The sequence below is a fragment of the Sarcophilus harrisii genome, chromosome 4 (genome assembly GCF_902635505.1).
Source record: "Sarcophilus harrisii chromosome 4, mSarHar1.11, whole genome shotgun sequence".
Classification (NCBI taxonomy): Eukaryota; Metazoa; Chordata; class Mammalia; order Dasyuromorphia; family Dasyuridae; genus Sarcophilus; species Sarcophilus harrisii.
This window is the reverse complement of record NC_045429.1, coordinates 27,630,801-27,647,292: the sequence shown is the minus strand read 5'-3', so window position 1 is coordinate 27,647,292 and position 16,492 is coordinate 27,630,801. Positions and strand designations below refer to the sequence as shown.

At 43.0% G+C, this 16,492-nt stretch overlaps 1 protein-coding gene across 1 annotated transcript in view; it reads left to right on the top strand.

The window, feature by feature from the left end:
* CMPK1 (cytidine/uridine monophosphate kinase 1) overlaps positions 1–13,679 on the top strand; it is a 30,684-nt gene extending 17,005 nt beyond the window's left edge. Inside the window, exons 2-6 of the mRNA XM_003767168.4 lie at positions 1,494–1,640; positions 7,443–7,595; positions 8,960–9,036; positions 9,620–9,716; positions 11,602–13,679. Of these exons, the coding sequence (XP_003767216.2) occupies positions 1,494–1,640; positions 7,443–7,595; positions 8,960–9,036; positions 9,620–9,716; positions 11,602–11,643 (516 nt within the window). The 3' untranslated portion in view covers positions 11,644–13,679. The remainder of the gene's footprint in view (positions 1–1,493; positions 1,641–7,442; positions 7,596–8,959; positions 9,037–9,619; positions 9,717–11,601) is intronic.
* The last annotated feature ends 2,813 nt before the right edge of the window (positions 13,680–16,492 follow it).

Here is a 16,492-nt window from a genome sequence, read left to right as displayed (position 1 = left end):
TGTGGGCTGGGGGTGAGGTCCTGAGGAATCCGGGAGGACTCCCGACCATGAGGGTATGGGTTCTGCCATGAAGGTGAAAGAGACAGCGGGGGAGAGTCGGGGGGAAGAGACCGAGTCTCATTATTGACATTTTGGATTTGAGATGTCTATCGGGCATAGGGATCAGGATGTCTGGGGGGTAGTTGGAGATGCAAAGCTGAAGTTCAGGCAGGGAAGAGCTGAATCATCAGCCCAGATGGTCATTAAATCCATGGGAGCAGCAAGATCAGGTGTAGTGGAGGGGAAGGGGCCCAGGATAGAGCCTGAGGGACACTGTGGTTAGAGGGCCTGATCCGGAGGGGAGCCAGAAAAGGAGAAGTCTGCATGGGAGGAGGACCAGGAGAGATCGGTGCCCCAGAACCTAGAGAGAGGAGAGCATCAGGGAGGAGGGGGTGACCAGCAGGGGCAGAGGCTGCCAAAAATGGGTCAGAGAGAAGGCCTCTGGAGCTCCTCGGTCACTTTGGAGAGGGCAGCTTCAGAGGACTCCTTGCTTATGACATAAGTACGCACTGACTTGTATTAGTGACAGTTACCTGGTGACAGAGGGGTCCTCCTTAGGTTAGGGTGACTTCTGTTTACAAAGGCCATTTCCCTGTTCTGCTCCATGGGTGGAGGTGGGGGATGGTAGTAGGTATTTGTATGTGTATGAGGGTGTGTCATGGGAGTCTCCAGTGGGGGAATTGGAGGAAGAAAGCGTTTGGGAGCTGCTAGATCAGATTCTTGCTCCTTCCTTCAACTGCATATTTATTTGTTAATAGGCACTAGGGCCTTGTGGGCAAGCTTTGTGCTGGGGATGCTGGCGACAGTTGGGGGCAGGGTCCCTATCCTCACATTGAATTAGGAAGATAGCCACCCTCCCCCCAGGGGAGCCCCTTTACCCTTGGTAGGGCATGGGAGGAAGGGCTGCCAGGGGCAGGTGAAGGTTAGGCAGTGGAAGTTAGGGCAGCATCGAGGAGAACTTCAGGAAGGAAACAGCACCTCACCCCCAGAGAGACTTTGGAGTCCCCGAAGAACTCGGTGCTGAGTTCTTAGAATCCATCTATTTAGAGATGAAAGGGCACCAGTGCCCACCTAAGCCATTCTCCTCATGGTGTAGCTTGGGAAGTAGTCCCGAAGGTGCCAGAGCGGGACGAAGGGCACAGGTGGCCAAGGTTCAAAGCCAGGACCTCTGGTTCCACACCGGTGCTCTCACCACTACTCTGCCTCTGTCTCTGTTTTCCTCTCTCCATCTCTTCTCCCCTTCCTCTCTCTTCCTTCCTCTCTTCCCTCTCCCCATATATATGTATATGTTATTAAAGTTAGCTCTGTAGGAATGTGTATCAATAATCATAATATTTTTTACCCTTGAGAGTCTGTGACATGTGAATAGTAAAAAGCTCTATCTAAATTCAGATCCTAGTGAAGACTGGATTGTATGTGTGATGTTTTTCATGTGTCTGTGTTGTGACTTTCAGAAATTTGGCTACACACACCTTTCTGCGGGAGACCTGCTTCGTGACGAGAGGAATAAGCCAGATTCTCAGTATGGCGAGCTCATTGAGAAATACATAAGAGAAGGAGAGATTGTGCCAGTTGAGATAACCATCAGCCTGCTAAAAAGGGTAAGGAGTGTGAATGATGACTAATTCATTCCAACAGACAACCAAGAAATTAAATCTGTCTTTTATTTGAACAAGCTCAAAGGAAACACGGTGGGGTTGTGTTTCTGTCTTATGGGCAGTGACCACACTGTGGAGAGTTTGTGGCAGTAGAGAATGAAAGGGGAAGAAATAGTCTATTAAATTAGGGATTGTCTACATTAGGTCCTTACATGTGACCAGCCTCCTCGTGTGTGTGTGTGTGTGTGTGTGTGTGTGTGTGTGTACATCTGTGGTTTGTAAAGCAGGATTTTTCCTAAGAGGAATAAAAGGAACACACTTATAGGAAAGAGGGAAAAATATTACCAAAGAAAAAGGAAAGAGTGCAAGGAGGGAGAGAGAAAAGTTGATACATGGTGGAGAATGGTAAACTATCCACAGCCATCCTAATTGCCTTTCAGCAACAGGTCATTTATTTACAAAAGAAAGTGGGAAACCTTGTTACTATGGAGTGAGAGCTGTCACTTACGTTATTATTATCCATTATTATACTCATTCAGACTGTACTATTAAATATATCACAATAATGTGCATATGTATACAATGTGTAATATAGATGTAACCACTAATCTGCACATAAGAATTGTTATAGAATGCATTTTGATTTAATTGTAAAATATTATTTATGTTTTATTGTATTTTTATTTATTTTATTAAATATTTCCTAGTTGGATTTGCCTGTACTTGGGGAGTGTCTTGGCCAAGTGCTTGACAACTCTCAGCTGAAGATTTGGGCTGAATGTAAGAAAGATGAAATTCAGTAGCAGTAAATGTAAAGTCTTGCACCTGGCTTCAAAAAGTTAACTTCAATTCCAGGATAGGGGAGGCCATGGTTAGGTAGCAGAGCAGTCATCAAGAGGAGGCCTGTAAAAAGTCAGCAGTGTGTTGTGGCAGTCAGAAAAGCCAGCACATCTCAGGATACTGTAAGAGAGTCAGAGCTTGCAGAAGTAAGGAGGCAGTTCTTCTGTACTCTGCTCTGGTGAGACCACCTTGAGAGCATGTGTTCTATTCTGGGAGCCACTGTTTAAGAAGGACTTTGATAAGACAATCCCAAAGGAGCTATGGTGACAAACGCTCTCCATCTCCAGAGAGAGAACTGAAGAACTCTGAAAGATTGAAGCAGTTTTTTTTAAACTGTGTTTTTCTTGTATTTTTTTTGGGGGGGGGGGCAGTCTATGTTTTCTTTTGCAATATGGCTAATATGGAAATATGTTTTGGATGACTTCACATGTATAATGTATATCAAATTATCTTCTCAAGGAGAGGGAGAGGTGGGAAGGAGGGAGAAAATTTTAGAACTCAAAATTAAAAAAAAGTTGGTTAAAATTTTTTTTACACATAATTGGGAAATATTTCATGAAATAAATAAAGATGTATTTAAAAAGAAGAAAAAACCCGATAAACCAGAGCACATTTGGAGGAGCACAACCAGAAGAGAGCTGGAGCCCAAATCATATGGAGGTCCATTGGAAAAACCTGAAGAAGAGAAGGAAAGACTCTTGGAGTGGGGCAGAGACTTGAAGAGCTGTCATGTGGAAGGGGGGTTGAGCTTGTTTGTTTGCCCCATAGGGCAGAACCAGGAGCAGCAATTGGGGAATGAACTCTAGAGGCTTAGATGGCAGAAGAACTCTCCAAGTATAAGAACCTTGAGTGGATAGATTCCTCTTCTGACATTTGCAAGTAGAGATTTTCAGGGATTTCTAATGGACAATCCTTTGAGTTATGGGCTGGACTAGAGAGCTTTTAAAAAAAATAATATTTTATTTTTTTCCCCAAATACATGTTTTTTTTTTTTTTTTTTTATTTAATAGCCTTTTATTTACAGGATATATACATGGGTAACTTTACAGCATTAACAATTGCCAAACCTCTTGTTCCAATTTTTCACCTCTTACCCCCCACCCCTCCCTAGATGGCAGGATGACCAGTAGATGTTAAATATATTAAAATATAACTTAGATACACAATAAGTATACATGACCAAAACATTATTTTGCTGTACAAAAAGAATCAGACTCTGAAATATTGTACAATTAGCTTGTGAAGGAAATCAAAAATGCATGTGTGCATAAATATAGGGATTGGGAATTTAATGTAATGGTTTTTAGTCATCTCCCAGAGTTATTTTTCTGGGCATAGCTAGTTCAGTTCATTACTGCTCCATTAGAAATGATTTGGTTGATCTCATTGCTGAGGATGGCCTGATCCATCAGAACTGGTCATCATCTAGTATTGTTGTTGAAGTATATAATGATCTCCTGGCCCTGCTCATTTCACTCAGCATCAGTTCGTGTAAGTCTCTCCAGGCCTTTCTGAAATCATCCTGTTGGTCATTTCTTACAGAACAGTAATATTCCATAATTTTCATATACCACAATTTATTCAGCTCATTCTCCAATTGATGGACATCCATTCAGTTTCCAGTTTCTAGCCACTACAAAAGGGCTGCCACAAACATTCGTGTACATACAGGTCCCTTTCCCTTCTTTATAATCTCTTTGGGATATAATCCCAGTAGTAACACTGCTTGGATCAAAGGGTATGCACAGTTTGATAACTTTTTGAGCATAGTTCCAAACTACTCTCCAAAATGGTTGGATTCGCTCACAACTCCACCAACAATGCATCAATGTCCCAGTTTTCCGCATCCCTCCAACAATCATCATTATTTTTCCTGTCATCTTAGCCAATCTGACAGGTGTGTAGTGGTATCTTAGAGTTGTCTTAATTTGCATTTCTCTGATTAATAATGACTTGGAGCATCTTTTCATATGACTAGAAATAGTTTCAATTTCTTCATCTGAGAATTGTCTGTTCATATCCTTTGACCATTTTTCAATTGGAGAATGGCTTGATTTTTTATAAATTAGAGTTAATTCTATATATTTTGGAAATGAGGCCTTTATCAGAACCTTTGACTGTAAAATATTTTCCCAGTTTATTGCTTCCTTCTAATCTTGTCTGCATTAGTTTTGTTTGTACAAAACTTTTCAGTTTGGTATAATCGAAATTTTCTATTTTGTGATCAGTAATGATCTCTAGTTCTGCTTTGGTCATAAAGACCTTCCCCTTCCACAGGTCTGAGAGGTAAACTATCCTATGTTCCTCTAATTTATTAATAATTTCATTCTTTATGCCTAGGTCATGAACCCATTTTGACCTTATCTTGGTGTACGGCGTTAAGTATGGATCAATGCCTAGCTTCTGCCATATTAGTTTCCAATTTTCCCAGCAATTTTTATCAAACAGTAAGTTCTTATCCCAAAAGCTGGGATCTTTGGGTTTGTCAAAGACTAGGTTGCTATACCAAATACATGTTAAAAGGATTCTTAACATTTGTTTGTTTTTTAAAGTTTTGAGTTCCAAATTTTATCCATTCCACCTTTTCTCCCTCCCTAAGACAATAAGTAATCTAATATAAGTTATATATGTATACATGTATAATTTTGTGAAATATTTCCATATTAGTCATTTTGTATAAGAAGAACAACAACAAAAGAATGAAGAAAGTAGAAAGGAAAGTGAAAAATAGAATGCTGTATTCAGACAATGTAATCTCGTTATCTCAAAGCAGATAGCATTTTTTATCATGAGTCCTTTGGGATTGTATTCACAGTTCTTCATCATATAATATTGCTGTTGATGTTTACAGTATTCTCCTGGTCTCACTTTACTTTGTATCAATTTGTGTAAGTCTTTCTAGATTTTTCAGAAATCTTCTTGTCTGTCATTTCTTATAGCACAATAATATTCCATCACATCATATATCACAACTTGTTCAGCCATTCCTCAATTGATTGTCATTCCCTTGATTTTCAATAATCAAAATGAGTTGCTTTAAATATTTTTGTAAAAGAAGGTCCTTTTCCCTCTTTATTTTTTAAACCTCTTTGGGACTTACACCTAGCAGTAATATTGTTGAATCAAAGAGTATGCACAATTTTGTAGTCCTTTGGGCCTAGTTCCAAATTGCTCTCCAGAATGGTTGGTTCAATTCCCAACTCCACCAATAGTGTATTATGGTCTAGAGGTCTTTAAGATCTCTTCCAACTTTCAAATTGTGTGATTCTGGGTTAAAGCTATAATAGTCCTGATTGTACCTTGAGAATCTATAAAGGGAACAGGCAGATTAGCCAGAGAGAAGAAAGAATCAGAGCTGAACTGGAGACTTTGACTGGAGAATGATGACTGAGGGACCTGTCTTAGGTCCCTGTAAAACCTTCCTGGAGCCTCCTCCTTCCCAGAGATTGGTGAGATGTTGTGTCAGGAGTTCCTGGCCTGCTCCTCTTAGAGAGAGGAAGGATCTTTGATCTGTAATGGCTAGGTGACCTTACCTGAAGCTCTTAGGATTCCAGGCGACTGTCTCAAGACTATAAATCTCAGAATGAGTGCCAACTGACACATGGATGAAAGGCATGTTCCTCCTCAGGAGTTTCCTCTACCAGTGCAGTCGTAGATCTGGCCCAGAAAAGACAGTGAGATGGAGAGATTTCTTAGACTATACCAAGTTCTTAAAACCAGAATTCTATAGGAAAGGGCAAGAGTTCTTTTGAGTTTTTCAGTCCGACTGCTTGGTGAGAGGAGGAACAAACTCGCGTGGCTCCAGTAGCTGGAGGGACAGTCCCACGGTTGAGAAACAAGCTAGATCATTTTCCTCCAGTGCTACTGTGAGCTGTTTGCACTGTGCAGGTCTAGGGCAAGGACCCTGTGTTCTCAGGGCACTCAGGTTAAGAGCATCTTTCAGATACAGGACAGTCTTTATTTCTCACTTCAGAAAGAATTAAAAACACACCACAGAGGACTCAAAGAATTCAGCTTAGCCATTCAAAACAACTTTCCTTCCCTCTTCCATGAGCATCCACCCTCCTCCTGCCTTCTTCTAGATCTAGTTAGTCCTCCAGACTAATAGTGCCACCTTGTGGTTGAGACTCCTGGGAAGGAAACACTCAGGGTAAGGGAGGAAAGTCAGTCTCCTCCCTGTAATTTTCCTTATCAAGAGTCCCATCTCCCATTCCTTTGGCAATGAGACCACAAACCTCTCTGAGCTTAAGGAATCCGGCCTTTGGGCTATAGAGAGGCCTGGCGGGCCCTGCCAGAACTGGGTCACTACCAGCACTGCCTAAGGATCAATCGGCTCTGCAGAATCGGGCCTCCAGAGTGAGCCATCAGAATAGGGCTGTAATGGAAGAAGAAGGAATCGGTGAGATATCACGGTTACTCAATTGCCCATTTATATTTACTTTGTGTTTTTTAGGAAGACTCCTGAGGGTCTAATGGAATCTACTAAGTTTTAGTTCTTTGTTTTTGTAGCTGAAAGACATGGGAACCCAATGGGGAAGTGATGTGGCCATGAGTAGATTTGTTCTAAATGGCCGAAGTAGGTGTGGAACGAACCTGAGTCTTATGACTGAATTCAGTGCTCTTTCTGCTTCCCACTCGGCTCTCTCCTTTCTGAGGGGTTTTGCCTACATACATTATAAATAGCAATAGTGACTGGTCCCCTCTGTGGGAATTTAGACCACAGTGGGAGAAAAGTAAAGCATGAATTTTAATTTGGCAGAAATGGGAAACAGACCTTGGAGTGATGATGGTCTTTGCATGTGTCTCAGTTAGGGGAGAGGAAGAGGAAGGGTTTTCTGTAGGGTTCCCATTGGCTTTAGGAAAGACATTGGTAGGTACTTTTTTTCCTAAGCAGCTTTTCTTTTGCTTCCTCCTTGTTGTAACTTTCCATTAATGAGTACACAAACCTTATCTTTTGTCTCCTAGGAAATGGATCGAACAATGGAGGCCAATGTTCAGAAGAATAAATTCTTGATTGATGGGTTTCCACGAAATCAGGACAATCTCCAAGGCTGGAACAAGACCATGGATGGGAAAGCAGATGTAGCTTTCATTCTGTTTTTTGACTGTGATAATGAGGTAATGAACATCTTAACACTCTCATGCTTAACTGGGTCTGTCAGGTGTTGGCCTTCAGTAGCAGAAGCCCACACAGTGGCTTTCACTGTGCCTTCAGCCAACACTCGCTCCGCATGCCAGTGGCAGTGAATTCACCCTGGAAAGACAGTAGCTCTATGTCTTGCTTATGAATATGAAAACACTTTGACATTGGCAGAGGGGCTGTTGACCTTGTAGATATAGAATTTCCTTTCTTTTCATAGTGATCAGGGCCTAGTTATTTTTTATGGGAATCGACACAAAAGGCCAGATTGAGCCATCAAGCTGGACCACCCTTGCCTTAGCAAGCACTGAGCTCAGAGCTACTGTTTCACTTTACGTAGGGGAAACAAAGAAGTGAAAATTCCTGGGACATTAAAGAGACTTTGCCAACTAGCCAAAGCATTCAGGGTGTTCTGAGGCTCTTCTCTAAAGATGACTCCATCCATAAATATGGGAGACAAGTGATTTTTTTCCTTTCCCCAGGCAACTTTTGGAAATATATTTTGGAAATGTGTGTGTGTGTGTGTGTTTAATTTTGAATTTAAATACCTGGATTTCTAGGAATTATTTAACTAAGATACTTAGTTCCACTTCACAGTTGTTCTTATATGAAGTTTGTTTAGTTTAGTTCATGTCAATAGCTAGATAAGCTGAGGATTGGAAATGGTCCCTTAAAAACTGCACGGGAAGTGTATTTAGATACAAGGACAAGTGTGCCCTTGTTTGTGGTAACAGAGAATCACTAGAGACTTTGCATTATTTGAAAATACACCCCCTTCTTCTAACCCCAAACCAATCTGTTTTCACTTATTCTTCAAAGTCCGCAATAGAATGTTACCACAGCTTCATAATGAAGGAATGTTTGTTTGTTATTAATGAGAGATGTTTTATTTATTTAAGTGTATATATGTTGGTGATTAAATATTGGGATATTTATGGTGTTATTGACAAGTATGCCAAAATGGAACCCAAACGGAGGCATGTAATTCATACCTAATAGGTTAATAGCATGTCTTGGAGGAGCCGTATTCATATAGATCTTCTTTTTATTGCGGTTTGTAAAGGAATACCTAGGAAAAACTGAGTCATGAATGGATTCTTAGGGTGCTCTGGACTTGTTTAATCTCGTTTATATAAATTGAACCACATGCTTCAACGTCAAAGGCTTTGCTTGTTGATTAATGAATAAGACACTTGGAGCTCTGGGCAGGGAGTCTTGTGTTTTGGGTTTTTGTTTTTTTTTTCCTGTTTTTTCCTCCTCTGCTTCCTTTAAGTTGTTCAGGTTAAAAGAATGACAGGTTTGGGATCTCTGTCTAGTAATTGTTCCCACATTCCTTGACCAGATCTGCATCGAGCGCTGTCTTGAGAGGGGCAAGAGTAGTGGGAGGAGCGATGACAACCGGGAAAGCCTTGGAAAGAGGTACTGTTGTATGCCTACCCCTCATCCATCTTGAGTGGACCACTCAGCCATTATTCTGGGGGGGATTCATCATCCTGGGGGCCTCTCAGCCATCATCCTGGGGGAGCCCTCAACTGTCATCCTGGGGGGCTCTCAGTTGTCATCCGGGGGGGACTTTCAGCTGTCATTCTGGGGGTGCTCGCAGACATCATCCCGGGGGCTCTCAACTGTCATCCTGGAGGGTGCTCTCGACAGTCATCCGGGGGGGCATTCAGTTGTCATCCTGGGGGGACTTTCAGCTATCATTCTGGGGTACTCATAGACATCATCCTGGGGTGCTCCCAGCCATCACCCTGGGGGTGCTCTCAGCCTCACCAGAGCTGCCAGATTTCATGCTCATTTTGTTCAGAGGCCCCAGGAGAAGAGGAGCCTGGCCTCGAGAGGTTGGATGCATTGTCTGAGAATCCCTGAGTCCAGTGACAGAGTCATGATTAGGATGTGACAATCCTCACTGGGATTAGTCCACTGAGCCTCCCTCAAACATGCCGGTGAAAGGACAGATAACTTTTTAGCATAAAATCCAGTCCTGTTTTTTATGTTACAGAATTCAGACCTATCTGCAGTGCACTAAGCCTATTATTGACCTCTATGAGGAGATGGGGAAAGTCAGGAAGGTAGACGCCTCTAAATCCGTTGATGAGGTAAGTATCCAATACCGCTCCCACTCCCCTTTGAAAAGGGAAAATTATTTCAGCCGCAGTGTGGTGGATGTCTCCCAGGCTGGGCGGGAGAGGAAGAAGTATTTGAAGGATTAGTATGTTTCAAATCATTGGCAATTGGGTAAAAATAGACCTCTCTGTCTAGAATGGGTTTTATAACTTAAGACTTACTCTTTATGAGAAGTATGTGATTTATTATTAACTTTAACCCTTTTTTCCTGAGCTTAGGAAGATGGATATTTTGGAAATTTTGAGTCTGCATGGACTCGTGAAAAGACTCTTGCAGTGTGGGTGGGTTAGCCATATAGTTTAGAAGCCCCAAGCCATCTGTGTCTGTTCCCGGGCTCCACTTAGTGGAGAGAACACAGTTCTCATGATTCTTTGCTTCATCCTCTTGTCCTCCTTTTTTCTCAAACTGGTGATCTCCAGGCTGTGGCCTGGGGGCCATCAGAGCCTCCAAGAGGCTTCTGGCAGTGCTCCCTGTGCCCACTCCCCTCCTCCTTAGACCCCTTCTGGTTCTGCTAGCTGTCTCTTTGGGGCTGCCCATGTATCCTGGAAAGAAGCCAGGTCAGGGAGATGAGGCCTGGGAGGAGCAGAGAAAGTGACCTAATTTGAACGTTGCTAGAGGTCAGAGGCCTCCCTCTTTATAGAAAGACACAAGTTATATACAGGCCAGCCTAGTTGTAGCTCTCCTGATTCACAGCGGCCTTCACCGTAAACCTCCAATACATGGGGAAGTAGGACGCAAAGCTTGATCAGTCACCTTTCTGCTGGTGCTGACTGTGGAGTTCTTAGGAAAGTGGGACTGATTCACCACATACCTGCACAAACCAGCTGAAAGACCAGAAAACAAGTGACCAGGGCGACTGTGGGCTCTCAGTTAACCGCTAAAGTAATAGAACTTCTGGTTTTTGTGGCATTTAGGGGTTTGTCAAGGGCTTTGTCTATGCTGTCTCATTTGGCCACACAGCAACCTTGTAAAGCAGCCAAAGTATGCATTAGCATCCTTGCCCCACACAGAAGAGCAAGCTGAGGCACAGAGAGAGTTTGAGTGACCAAGCTAAGGCAGGACATCCCCAGCCTCTGCAGGGTGCTACAGTCACTAAGCCGGGAGGAACATCTGTCCTGATGGTGTCCCGAGCACCTGATGGTGCTCTTCATTTACCTGGAGATGGGGCTTCGCTCGGGCGGCTGCTGGCTTACCCACGCCCTAGAAAGTGACTTCCCGTCTTAGCTTCTCGTTTCATCTGTGGAGGGAGAAGACTAGCAGTGACCCTCGATCTCAGAGCACATTGGTATTTGCTGCCCAGTCAGGCGCATCCACAGTTCTCACCCCTGCAGTTCTGAGCTCACTTGGGCTTCCCGATTCTGTCACAGGTCCAAGAGCTCCCATTGTCTGGCAGGACTGCACTCGCTCTATAGTATTCTGGTCTTTACTGCCCGTTAGACACTAAGGACAGGCCTGTGATGGAGCGGCTTTACTCCCCATGAATGACTGTCTGGCTCTGGCGTATTTTGTAAATATACACAGAAGTGTGTACATGTTTAATGGCTGTCACGTCATGCTGAGTCCACTAGAAGAGACTGATAAAGGCCTCTCAGGAATCAAAGGAAAACTGTGCCCTGGAGTGTGCAGGAGTCCCCAGGCACAGATTCTGAGGATTGGGTGGGGATCAGAGAAGGCATCCAAGCCAGGTGTGTCCTGTGTCTGAGAAGGCCCCAGACCTGCCTCCAGGGCCCAGAAGGACGGACCTCCTTGCTCTGGTTCTTCCTCTTAAAGGTTGACAGACTGCTAGAGCCCCACGTGATTCTGAAGGCCTGCCTTCACTCCCGAATCTTCCAATGACATTTTGCTTTCTTCTTTCAGGTGTTTGGAGACGTCGTGAAGATTTTTGACAAAGAAGGCTAATTTCACTTCACAGATCATGCTTGACCCTTGCTTCAATAGCTGCTACTACAGTCCACCCTTTGTTTAAAGAAATTTTAATCTTTTTGTCATTATGTCTGGATGGATGACTGGAAAATAGATAGTAATTAAGTGGAAAAATTTTTTTTTTTACAGTGCTCTTTGTACATGACTCTAGTAGAAAATAACTTCAGGGCCTTGCTTAGTAGTAGTCAAGGCTTGCACCCAGCAAGGAAGGCCCTCAGCAGGCTCCTCATTAAGAGCTCACCTCTCCCCTGTCTTCCTTTCCCTCCTCCTCTGCCTCCCTCCTCTCCTTTCCCACTCTTGCCTCCAGGAGCCAGGCTTGCTCTTCATGTTCAGAACCACTCTGTAGCGACAGGACGGTCCCTAATTGCTTTTCCAAGCAACAAGTTAAAAAGCAGTTACCACCTGCTGTGGATCCATGGACCAAATGTCAGGAATCTTTTCATGGAGTCACTGTTTGCTCAGTTTATTTATTTTATTTTTTTGGTAAATGAATTGAGAAAACAAGGACCCTGGGGTTGTTTTCATGTTTCTTATTTAAATGACCATAAGAAATCTGGACCTCTTTAACTCTTAGCAGTGACTAGTGGGAGAGAGGGTCATGCTTGGGGTTCCTGGACTTCAGGCCATCTTGAATCAGTCATAACCTAAGGCTTTTGTGGTGGTGGTAGGGGAAACTGGTCTCCCCAGACTGACTCAACCTACCTCCTCCTGGTGCAATAAAACATCAGCAAAATTGCTCGCCAGTGATTCCTGCTGGGAGTAAGGGAAAAGGAGATTTTTCAACAGTTTGATTTTTTGGAACACTTAAAGAGATTTGGGATCTTCAGGATTATAATAAAAACTGATATCAGTTAAGGGTGGAAATTCTCTTAAAGGTGAAATTTTAAATTTGTTATGTTTTCTTGGTAGGTTCGTTTTTTTTTCATAGTTAATTGTTTTAAAGGATTTTTTTCCAAAATAATTGCACTTCTGTTTGTTTAAGAAAACAAATAAATACATCTTACAGGTATTTAATTCTATCTTCAGATGTTTTTATTTAGTCCGTTCTGTTGATGGATGGCATCATTTCTGACTTAAGCTTACTTGTTCAGTCCTCTCACCAGGAAGTACAGAAAGCACCCTGTTCTTCCCCCGTCCATGGGAAGGAGGCAAATTCTACAGCCATTTTTCTTTAGCAATTTTAAGGAACCTCAAAGTTTCAGCAAGGTAGGAGAGTTGCTTCTTTCAAATTAATTTTCCAGCTGATAGAAAGCCCAGTCTATCTCACCCACCCTGGTCCTTCTACCCCCACCTCTTTCCTCTCCTTGCCCCCCCCATCTGCCAATGCTGTGAAGTATTTCAACCCCCCCCCCAAAAAAAAAAAAAAAAAAAAACTGAGAGGAAGATTAATTATGGATTCTAGGAGGGAGATAGTGGAAGAAGCTGTTCTCTGCCGAATTAGTCCAGCTGATATGGAAGGGCCTTCACGGGGTCCCAGTACCTGCTCAAATGAAAGAGAACTTGTAGAGACTTCTGCCCACCCACCCTTAGCCCCCCTTGCTGGAAAGGAAGAGGGAGTGGAGGGTGGGAAACGGGGCTTTCCTGAGTGTTCTATTCGGGCTGCTGAGAAGAGGTGCCTTATTTCTTTCTATCAGATATCTCTTGGTGGCTTCTCAGGCTGAAACCCAGAAATGGTGAAATGGGATGGTTGTTCTTTTGTTTGTTTGTAAGTAGAAAAACATGTTGGCACTGGGGGAGCTACATCTGACTGCCGGTTTGGTCATTCCTTTTGTTAAAGATAAAGTCACCATGAAGTTCTTGTGGGTTTGAAAGTTTCCTCATTTTCGAGTCTTTTTGTTTGTTTGTTTGTTTTTTTAACAGCTCTTAGCACAGTGCCTGGCCTCTAGTAGGTGCTTAATAAATGTTAATTATTGACAGATTAGTTTATGATTGTTATTTCTGTCTGGTGATGTTAAAGAGTATCAGTCATTTAAATGGTGATATCAATAAAGGTGTCCTGTTGCTTTTGCTGATTTCTGTTTTGAGAATCAAGCTGAAGGATCCAAGTTAAGCCTTGGCCTTTGGTGGAGACAGGATTAGGAAACAAGGGACCTGGGTTCTAGGCCTGGCCCTTGCTACTTGAAGCTCTGGGGGGTCATGGGCCAGTCATGGCTTCTCTGTTTTCCTATTGTTAAAATGAGGAGTATAGACGGGATCAGAGGATTTCTAAGGGTCTTTCCATTCTGACGTTGTGACGGTGATTCTAATTAGCCACCATCCCCATGTGTCCCCCTGAGAGGAGTGTCCACAAGACTTCTGCATGGTGCCCTGGGAAAAACAGTTGGCACAAAGAGCCCGCTCTGGTACCTGCCCCACCATCTTTGGCTTTCTCTCCAGGGGAAACTGGCATCAGGTGGTGTTTTAGGGGATGGCGTGGTTTTAATGGGCTCAGAGCCCTCCTACTTAGATCCTTTGGTGGTTGGCTGATATTTCTATGTCCCGTTTGCTCGGGCCACTGTTCTCCAGGCAGACGTAGAACCAAAAGCCTCCTCCCAAGCTTGGGTCAGTATGAGCCCCTCAAAGATGTGGTCCCTTGTCTTCTAGACTAAAAATGGGTGCTCCAGGGTTCCTTTGTCTCCTTCCCCCCATCTTGAAGCTTTAGTTCCTAGCCCAGTACCTGGTTATGTGAGTCTTGATGCTTTAGAGGTCCTGGGGTTTTTAAAAATGTTATCAGTGGGGGAGCCCCAGTGACACAGCCTTTTCCTGGCTTTAATGGATACATGGGTTTCCATGAGTTGCTTTGGCTAAAAATTGACCTTCAGGAGAAGCATCGTGCCAGACTTTGTCAGACGGGGTCTCGGATGCTGGCTGGCACCGGGCCTGCCATGAAGCTTGTACCCAAGGTCTTTCTGGTCCTAAGCTCAGGGCACATCCCCCTCCACGAGGAGGCATCCAAGGAGATGACCGAGAAAGAGCATCTTGAAGTGTTTATAAAACTGCACGGGATGTTGTGGCAGGCATTCCATAGAGTCCTACAGGCGCACTCGGGCCCTCCAGGGATGTTCAGTCTGCCACCGGCCCCCACACTGGTGTGGTGAGACACGTAGAGCAGAATGGGGAGCCTTGACTAACAGAAAGCCTACGTGCTGTTCAGTGCTGACATTGGTGGGTTTTAGGATGGGGAGCAAAGGGATGGTAGCTCCCAGAGGGACATACCCCAGTAAGGCTGGAAAGGGAAGGAGTCACCTCCTTCTAATCATCCAGAAAGCTTTTGAAGAGTAATGACACATCTCAAACAAATCATTCTTTCCCTTTCAACCCATCCCCTTCCCCCCAAACTCTCCCTTTGTGTCAGAGGCACTTTGGTCCTCCCAGAAAACCATCCTAGGCTCTTCACTCTCATTGGTTTCCTCTTCCTTCCCCTTTTAGCCCTTTTCCCAAAATGAATGTCATTTGTCCAGTCAAGACATGCCTTGGTTTGACTTTGACAGTTTAAGGCAGCCACCTAAAGTGAAATAATGCTAATAATAAATAACAGCCTTTACATGCTTTAAGGTTTGTGAAATAACTAATATCTCATGGTCACAACAGTCCCATTTTGCAGATGAGGAAGCTGAGGCAAGCAGAGATTGAGTGACTTGACTGGTGACAGAGCTACTGAGTGCTTGAAGCCAGATTTGACTTTAGGTTCAATGCTTCCAAAATTCTTCCTCTGCTTCCAAGTTCAAGCCACTGTGCTACCTAGCTGTCTGGGAGGAATACTTTATTGAATTTCTCAGTCTAACTGCTTTCTTTCTCAACTTACTACAATACTTAGGATCATATTCCTATGTACTTACACTTCAAAATATACAAAATGCTTTTCTCACAACAGTCCTGGGAGATTGGCCATAGAATTAGTGATCTCATTTTATAGAACTAGTAACTGTTAGATCTGGTACCAGCACCAATTTCTTCTTACCCCAGATCATTGCTTTCCACCACCCACCGCTGTACCAATGATTGGTGAGTACCAATTGACAGCTGAGAAATCAACTGGCATCTAGCTAAGAGGGGAGGTTGTTTGATCAACTCATTCAGATCTTCCTATCATACCCAAACATTCTTCTTGTGACCCTATTCTACCTCAGAATGGATGTGGGGCGTTTTTGTTTTAAGGTTTTTTTCAAATATGAAAAAAAATTGTTTTCCCCATTTAAAAAAAAAAGGAAAAATGCTTGTAATTAATGAATAGCTGGTGTTAATGGAAAAATCTGTTTGTAAGTACATTTTTGTTAATTTTTTTTCCACATCATTGTAGCTTTTTCCAGTATGTTTCCATTTAATATGTCAAATAATATTTTTTAAAGAATAAAAAGAAAGAAAAAAAACCACAACCAATCAAGACATTGAAAAAGTCTGAAAACATTTGTGGATCTTCATCTTTGCAAAAGGCTGGATTGGAAGAATCCTCTCATCTCTCTTCATTTAGGTCCCACTGAGACAAGTGTGTCTGAAAATAACTGTCCCTGATATGGTTCCATCCTTGAAACTAGAAGTCATCTCTTCCTTTTCTCTCTACCTTCTTTGTAACCCTTCTCTGTACTTAAGCATACCTTAAGTTTTTATTTTGGAAGTTTGCAGCTACCCTACTATATTAGATTTTAAACACTGGCTTTTTTGATCCCTCTTCACACTGTTTTGGAAGGGACCTTAGAAGACCCTTTGTCTAGACTACGGCTAAGTTGTCAAGACCCGAAGTTCATACTTGTTATTTCTGATCTTTGTAGCTCTTTAAAAAATGTTCATATGAGGAGTACCCAGTTGGACTCCTGCAATGCTCAAGATTGAAAGGAGTAAGATGTTG